The 8,853-nt window shown below is 45.1% G+C and overlaps 1 protein-coding gene across 1 annotated transcript; it reads left to right on the forward strand.

Moving 5' to 3' along the window:
* The first annotated feature begins 4,419 nt into the window (after positions 1-4,419).
* On the forward strand, positions 4,420-7,088 carry lrrn3b (leucine rich repeat neuronal 3b). Its single transcript, XM_084573013.1, has one exon. The coding sequence runs from the start codon at positions 4,713-4,715 to the stop codon at positions 6,840-6,842; it is 2,130 nt and encodes a 709-aa protein (XP_084429139.1). The 5' UTR covers positions 4,420-4,712; the 3' UTR covers positions 6,843-7,088.
* The last annotated feature ends 1,765 nt before the right edge of the window (positions 7,089-8,853 follow it).

The raw sequence follows: 8,853 nt of genomic DNA on the forward strand, positions 1-8,853 counted from the left end.
ACGTCGGCGTATTTCTTCAGAGCCTTGCCGCTGCATCCGGTGGTAGTAAACAACCCTAGCTGTGCATCACGCGGTTAAGGCGGTCTTGAAACATGCCAGATACAAGGCGCTTGTTTGTTCTAATGTTCACAGCGAGGATTAACAATGGCGAAAGAGAAAAGCCCATGGGCTAGACTGTCAGCCTCCTACTGTAATGGAGCTGCTTTGGAGACCATGGCTTGAATGATTGCCCTCCCTTCCCGTGACACCTGGGAGCTTGTGTTAGCTCCATGAGTGAACACCTTAGCCTGACCTATAAAAGGCTCCCCTCAACAAATGTCAAAGCTTAGGCTTAATGTGTTCGCCGAGGTAGACATTAGGTTACAGGAGATCCCATTTCAAGCTTTCTGGGTTATATCACCAGGTGCTGATTATGTATCACTGTACTCTCGGTTTCCTCAAGCTTTTCCACGCACAGATTACAAACATCCATCTTTGAATTCAATTTACCCCAGCTATATTAACCACATTTCTCTTTGCCCGGCCGTTACGCGGCCACTTAGTGCCAAATACACCACCGCCTTTCGGTTTCTGCTATTTTTCTTCCCACTGGATTTTAGCTAATTCCTCCGACCCGTGGCCATGCTAAGGCTATACCAAAATAAATATTTCCCGCAGCGACAGCACTCCAAGGGTCACTCGAGGTTAATACCCCACTGACTAAGACAAGTTCCTCCTCTGACAAGTCATTTTGTCCTCCAGATCTCTTCTCTCGCCTCCGCTCCGCCTCAATTACCAGCAACTGATCAGCCAGCTTTTGTGGGGAAATTAGCTCGACACAGTAGCTGTATGCGCGCGTGTGAAGGGGGTGTTGCGGCTGGGTAACTTGATAATGGGTTAGTGCAAGTGGTGTGTGGACTCCAAAGTCACAGCAGTCACGGTGCAAGGCCTCCAGAATATAGACTGCCTCTTTTACTTGGCTCCACATAAAGCCTAGTAGTAGTACAATACCAATTTGCGTATTTAACGGCCTGTAGATTATTAGGATAGTTCACTTAAAATGATCAGCCTTAAGTGTAGTGAGATGCCGCGACTATACCCTTAACAAACAGCCAAACAAGCATTTTAAATGGAGGCTTTTCAATTTGGCTTTTATGTTAACACGTCTTGAGCTCTGAGGTATATTGATCTCCCGGATGTTTCACTTTCCATCTGCATTCGCTTAATCTGAATTGCATTTATTTATTTATTTATTCTAGTTGTGCTCTCCGTTAGCCATCCAGCCTCACTTGTCTTTATTTCAGACTGCTTTATTATGTATGTCATCGACTCAGCGCTACTCTGCTCCTGCCCGAAGACTCTGTACATCAGACACATTGCCACACAAGATGTCACCTCGGATTGCATCAGCTCCTGCCAATGTTTCCCCTCGACAACCCTTCACCGGGACCCCACATGACACCCAGGAAGAGCATATGCAAGCTCATTTTTTACAGATGAGGTCGCATATGCTGAGAAATAATTTGCAGAATAACTGAAAGCTCTTCAAAAACGACTTTTGCATTTGCAGATTTTGCTCAAGTGTTATACAGTAAGATTCCCATTTTTCCTCCACAGTCATATCTGAAATCTGCATTTTAATGAACCACATGTTGGGTTATCCTTAACAGAATTGCACCCCGTTAATCAGCAAGGAAATATGTTTGAAATCTGCGTCTGCTGGCCACACCAGCATGCAGATTGTCCACTTAAGCCTTCCTAATCCCATCCTTGATTTTCACCAGTGTGGACAAGGAAGCATTAACATTAACCAACCCAACATTTATTTCTCAATCTGTCCCCGTTTTCAAACCTCCTTATAGTCCATAACGTCCTCACCGACACTTAAATATGTGGTGTAAATAGGGCAACGCTGTTTCTTATTCCACACAGACGGTGTCCATTCAGAAGCTTTTAGGGCCGCGGTGTCTCAGAAATGACTAAATCAATCGATCAGTATAAATAAAAATAATGTCCCCACTGACACAATTAACATCGCCGGCGAAAAAAATAACAACACAGTCTGTTGGAACCACTTGCAGTCCATGCACGATAAAGCTAAGCCATAACAGTTAACCTGGCCACATTACACTGCTGGTAATTGTGATCGCCAAGGAGAGAAGCCAGAGCGAGTTGTCCTGTGCTTCCAGAGTACAGATCAACCGCACAGCCCACAATGAAGAACCGGTGCTCAGGGAGGGAAGCTAAACCCTGTTTATCAGAATGCTCTGGGTGTAGGAGCTTATTAAAATGCCAGGTGCTTTTGAAAAATAATACCCCCTCCCCCCTTCTCTCTCTCTCTCCCTTTCTGTAGCTCCCTTGTCTGTCTCCCTCATACAAACCAGACTCTAGCCCAGTGCAGGAGCAGAGGTTGAGGAATGAACCCTTGGCTCGGCTTTGCCAGCGGGGCAAACTGCAGCGTTTCTGCCGCCTCTCAGAACTTCTTATTCATTTATTTATTTATTTCCCTCCTCCTCCTCCTCCTCCACACATCTCCCCTGTGGCCACTGAGGTGGAAACGGCGAGGGTGATGAAATGAAATCATTTCTCCCTTTCCTTGTTCTCACTTCCCCCAGCCGCCGTCACACTTCTTCTCTCGATTCTTTCCATTTCATCCCCCGTCTCTTTTGACTTTTTTTTCCCCGACGATGTGGCGCCTGAGCTTATAGGCCCCCGAAAATATCGCAAGCACCATCAAGCCCATCTGGTTCAGTAAGAGGCAGTCACATACGACAAATTACATGGTCCACTTCAGCTGTGGAGTTTCTGCCACAGCAGGATTCGACGGAGACACTAATAATATGATGGTACAAGAGACACTACATAAAGAAAAGAGGTGCCTGACTCACATTCAGGAGGATGAATCATAGTTATATTTATAATGTAGCATTATACTCTATTATTATTTCTTCCTAAAGGCAAGTACCATGCTTGTATGATAAGGAGACTTCAACAAATATTTCTTACTGGAAGCAAAGTGGGAAATAACTATATTGCTACTTCTACACTATATGTGTGTATATATATATATACACATATATATACACACATACATATATATTTGTAATGGCCTTATAATGTTTGCTGCTACTCTTTTATTCTTCATGGTGCTACATCTCATAACTATGCAAATAAATCCTCATAGTTATTGGCCCATTGCAAATGTCATATTGCAGAGACTTCAGAGCTCATTACAGATTGCTAGTAAAACAAATATAGGCATTTTTAATATTGCAGTAATGCACACTTTTGTTCTTTATAAACCAAAAGCAACTGTGTTAACGTGAGAAGGCAAGTACAATATATTCAAAGTGTGTTTTAGCCTCAGGCGTTCATTTAGATTCAGATGTGACTCCCTAGTTACTATACGGTGCACGACTGAATATTTAACCCATTGCCATTTTCGTCGTGTCTAAATGGGAAAGCGCAACGCAGGAGTCGGCGGGCACGTGACTGTATCCTCCTCACGTTTCTATTAGTTTAAAACGCCCTCAAACGGATAATTCCAGGACTAAATTGTTAAGTGTGCGGGGTGAACGGGGGAGGGGGGGACATTTCGAACACAGCAAAGGTGTCACTTTAAATGTCACTTTAAGAAAAACGATTGTCTGGTATTTCCGCTGTGCTGTGTGCTATATATAACATCTGTGTTCAAGACTGTAGTCTGTTGCGTTTTCCAAAAAGCCTTATTAGCACACAGACTTGCGAGAACGGTAAACCGCGTCGACACACTGCTGTATTTTAATTTTCACGGCTGCCGCTTGCTGCATCTTCCGACAAGCAGGTGCAAACTGCATATGGGTCAACTGCTTAGTTTGCATGTGTGGCCTAACTGTCTCACTCCGCTGTGCGTTATTGGCTGCTCATTTACTTGTTGCTATAGTGACTGACATATTCCAGTGTCTTTAAGCAGCTTGCCCTAAAGGCTAATGCTTAAGTCCCCTGGACGTCTGCCATTTGAGAATGTGAATAAAGCCTTCTCTTTAACCAGTAATAGACTCACACCGCTAACATCAGGATTGTCGGGGCACGTGTGGCACGTCCCCAGAATGAAGTCTAGAAGGTCAGGCAGATATAGATCCATTGTTCCGAGTCTTAAAAGCAGCATGTATAAATGTCAACATGCCTATAACCAACGTCAATACGCCAAAATCCCTTTCTCATGACATTCCCTGACCATCTCTGTGATCGTGTAACACTCACACATCTTCTCTCTGTCTTATTTGTCTCACACAGGTAGGAATGGACTGGGCTGTGGACACTGGACGCTAGTAAAGACCACCAATGAGGACATTCGTCTTTAAAGAAAGAGCAGACGTCTCATGGATACCTATAAATGTATTTCATACAAGTCCTCTGAGGCATAAAAGCGCTCCATCCTTTTTTTCTTTTTCGCTCTCTCCCTCCTCATCGGTTCTGCCTGACTGCAACCTTAGCCCCGAACCCTGACACCAGCTGGCAAAATTGAGTGATTGGTCATTACGTTTCAAGGACGTCTACACAGCAAGACAAAAAAAAAAAAAAAAAACCCAGAGGGAGCCCTGTGGTGGTGGTGGCAGGGGCGACGGTGGCGGAAGGGGTGGTGAGTCAATCGCCTCAGCAGCTGCAGCAAATGATTCATTATTTGTGAAGTTAACAGCTCAGACCGTTTAATCTACAAGGACCAATTTCCTACGGAAAGGAATCGGTCCAATATGAAGGACGCGTCATTTATGGATTGTCTCTTTGTAGGCTTGGCCATGGCCTCTTTTGTTGTGGCCACCGAGGTGAGGCCCGATTGCCCAAAGCTCTGTGTATGTGAAATTAGACCCTGGTTTTCACCCAGTTCGGTGTACATGGAGGCACAGACAGTTGACTGTAATGACTTGGGACTCTTCAGCCTGCCAGAAAAATTACCGGTGGGCACACAAGTACTATTACTGCAAACAAACAATGTCGCCAAGATTGACAAGCCCTTGGATTACCTGGCCAATATCACGGAGATTGATTTATCACAAAACAACCTTTCCTCTATCAGCGACATCCATCTGGGGACCCTTCCTCAGCTGCTATCTCTTCACATGGAAGAGAACTGGATACGAGAGCTACCGGAGCAATGTCTGTCAGATGTGGCTAACCTTCAGGAGCTCTACATGAATCACAACCTCATCTCGTCCATTTCCCCGTTGGCTTTCCAGGGTCTCGGCAGCCTCGTGCGACTCCACCTCAATTCCAACAAGCTGAAGGATATTAAAAGAGAGTGGTTCGAGCCCATGCCAAATCTGGAGATCCTCATGATTGGTGAAAATCCCATTCTTTCCGTCGCCGATATGAACTTCAAACCTCTCAGCAACCTCCGCAGTCTTGTCCTTACCCGAATGAATCTGTCTCAACTTCCTGACGACGCGCTGGCCGGCCTCGACAACTTGGAGAGCATCTCATTCTATGATAACATTTTCCCTGAGGTGCCTCATTCTGCTCTGAGAAATGTAAAAAATCTCAAGTTTTTGGATCTAAATAAAAACCCAATTGCGAGAATACAGCGAGGGGACTTTGTGGATATGCTCCATCTGAAAGAACTTGGGATTAACAGCATGCCAGAGCTCGTTTCCATCGACAGCTTTGCCCTCAACAACCTCCCAGAGTTGACCAAAATAGAGGCCACCAACAATCCCAAACTCTCCTACATCCATCCGAATGCTTTCTACAAACTACCGCGACTGGAAACCCTTATGCTTAATGGCAACGCTCTGAGTGCTCTACACAGGATTACTGTCGAATCTCTCCCAAACCTGAGAGAGGTTAGCATGCACAGCAACCCCATCCGTTGCGACTGTGTAGTCCGTTGGATGAACATGAACAAGACCAATATTCGCTTCATGGAGCCTGATTCACTGTACTGTGTAGAGCCACCGGAGTACGAGGGCCAACATGTCCGCCAGGTGCACTTCAGGGAGATGATGGAGATTTGTCTGCCACTAATATCTCCTGAAAGCATGCCGGGGCATATTAAAGCACGGAATGGGAGCTCTGTGTCACTCCATTGCCGAGCCTTTGCTGAACCAGAGCCAGACATCTACTGGATCACCCCATCTGGTACCCGGGTCCTGCCCAACACCGTGTCTGACAAGTTCTACATGCACCCAGAGGGAACGTTCGACATCTACGATGTAACAGAAAACGAAGCTGGTCTTTACACCTGTGTGGCCCATAATCTGGTGGGAGCTGATCTTAAATCAGTTTCAGTGGAGGTGAATGGATATTTTCCCCAACCTGCAAATGGGTCTCTGAGTGTCGAAGTCAAATCAGTGGAGACAAACTCCATTCTGGTTTCTTGGAAGGCCGGACCGGGTACCTTGGCGCCCAACATTAAATGGTACACTGTCTCAGATGCTAACCATCCCACCACAGCGTTTACCACCAGGGTTCCCTCAGATATCCAGGTTTACAATCTCACCCACCTCAGCCCCGCCACTCAGTATAAAGTATGTGTGGACATCCGCAGCATCCACTACAACCATGACACCAAATGTGTCAATGTCACCACTAAGGGATTAGAGCTGGCAGCCAAGGACATAGAAAAATGGGATGCGGCAGTAATCACTGTCTTTGGTGTGCTCTTGGCCGTGATTTCAGTGGCCTGCCTGCTTATTTATGTGTCTCTGAGGAACCACCACCTTTATGGGGATATAAGAAAATGCGACTCCAAAGCTCTGCTGACACCAGTGGAAGCTACCGGTATGCACTCTTCTTTCTTTACAAAGCTGTGGGTTTCGGGTAAGGGACTGCCAAGCGGAGTGGAAGTGAAAGCCACAGTCATAAATGTATCTGACAATGCCTTTTAAGAAGCGCGGCTTTGTAGAGCACCAAACACCAACTACTGAATGGACAAGGCCATGCGCAGGGGTGGACAATGTTGTACTGTTTTTAAAAGGCCATTGCTGGTCCCCAGCTCAGATACACTGGCAAAACTATTATTGGACTGGGATGGATCGGTTTTAAATAGACTACGTGCTATCCCAGTTTCAACCCTAGTTGAAATGTGGCTTTGTAACCATTACATCAAACCAAGCTAACATCAACAGGAAGGGGTATTTACTGCAAAAAGATATATTTCAGTACCATTCATACAGAAATGCAGGCAGCAAAAAGAACAAAAAGAACGGGAAGATGATGGATGATGATGATGATGATGATGGTCAACTCTCTTGTAATTGACTGTTAAATGTGTTCAGAGTTGTGGAACTGTCCGTGTGGTCCCAAGCAATACCGTCTGTGCTTTGTCGAAACATCCATAGACGAGTTAGAGAACCAGTAACAACAACCCGTCTATTATGGGAAGGGAGATTTAGTAGAGTAGACAAATAACAGTGACTACGGTGTAAGCCTTTTGATGAAATATACCCCCCCTTTTTCTATTTAAAATGAATTCTTGATTTTTCATGGAAATATTGTTATATATTCTATTATGTTGATGTAATGACAAATCCTCTGTATGTGAACAGTCTAAATGGGTTTTAAATTGAGGCAAGGAGCGGGCTACTTTTGATTACAACGTCACATTAAGCTTAATGAAATTTCAGCTACAAAATGGGTATCTAGAGAGGTTATTTGCCAAATGGCTGTTTATGCTTTGTAGTTCTCATTGCAACGGTGACTGGGAGAGAAAGCGCGAACACGTCGGGAACGACAAACGAATACAAACAGGTTGATTAAAACCGAGGCGAGCGATGCGCCATCTCCTCAAGAAGTGGTTTGTTAAGCCCTTGGTAAGTGCCTACAACCAGAACTACGTGAGGTAAACGGGAAGGAGACGGAGGACGCTCGTCAGCCGCAGCAAAACATAAGTCATGTCATCATTGCAGAAGTCACAAGCTATCCTTCAGTACTTTTAGTGGAAATACTTTCTCAGTATTTTTAGCATACATATTTTAAGAAAACATTTTGTTGTTGCTTTGGGTGTAAAGTTAAAAAGCCATTTTTATATTAACTGTATTATATGTGATCAATGGGCACAACAGACTAATTAAGAAAAGCGCTAAGAAAAAAAAATAAATGTCATTGTTTCTTTTACAAACGACTGCCTTCGTTCTCTCTTTTGTTTTCTTCTCACGTCCGTCATACTGACATGTGCTTTTTGTTTTTTGTCATCATCTACAGTAGTCACCGTTGCTGCGAAGTGGGTCGTGACTATTTCTTGACATTTCCGTTTCAAAAATGTAAAAGGGGATGCTGATGATGACCAAGTTGCAGCGAACAAATAACCAAAGGGAGATAAGTCAGGGGACTTCGGATGAATGGTTGAATAGTCGTCCTAACCCTGCGAAGAAGAGGGGAAAAAAAAAAATAGCAACAAAAGAACAGAACTCATTAGCCGCCTCATTAAGAACATGTTCGTCCTTCATCTGGTCTGAATATAGTCACTGTGCTACGGCTACAGCTGCTCAAGCTCAGGCAGGGACACAGCGTCCCTACGCCACACAAAGATAAAGTACAGTACACAAAAGTCGTTCGGGGCGGGATAGAGCCGAGTCTAAAGGTTCGGGACTCGCATTTTATTTGTCTCACTGAATTATCTAGCACCCAGAACATTTCACGGGGAGAAAGCCAAGCATGATGAATGCCCGTCAGAGGCGGAGTGACGTGGCGGATTTATCAAGCAGGGCCCGACGCTCGTACATCAGGCCAGCCTTCAGCGCCACGGACAGAGGCTTTTAGAGCCGGGCCATCTGTCAAAGACAAAGGGAGTTAAAATATGACGCGCTGCTCAGGTAACGCTCGGGAAGGGGCCGCCCCTGTGCAAACACGGGCGCAAATGCAGATGCGCGGGCAAAGGGAGAAACTCTAAAATTCAAG

This window comes from Chelon labrosus (assembly GCF_963514085.1).
Source record: "Chelon labrosus genome assembly, chromosome: 23".
Taxonomy (NCBI): Eukaryota; Metazoa; Chordata; class Actinopteri; order Mugiliformes; family Mugilidae; genus Chelon; species Chelon labrosus.

Coding starts and splice junctions, on each gene's coding strand:
- lrrn3b (XM_084573013.1), top strand. CDS start 4,713: ATGAAGGACGCGTCATTTATGGATTGTCTCTTTGTAGGCTTGGCCATG.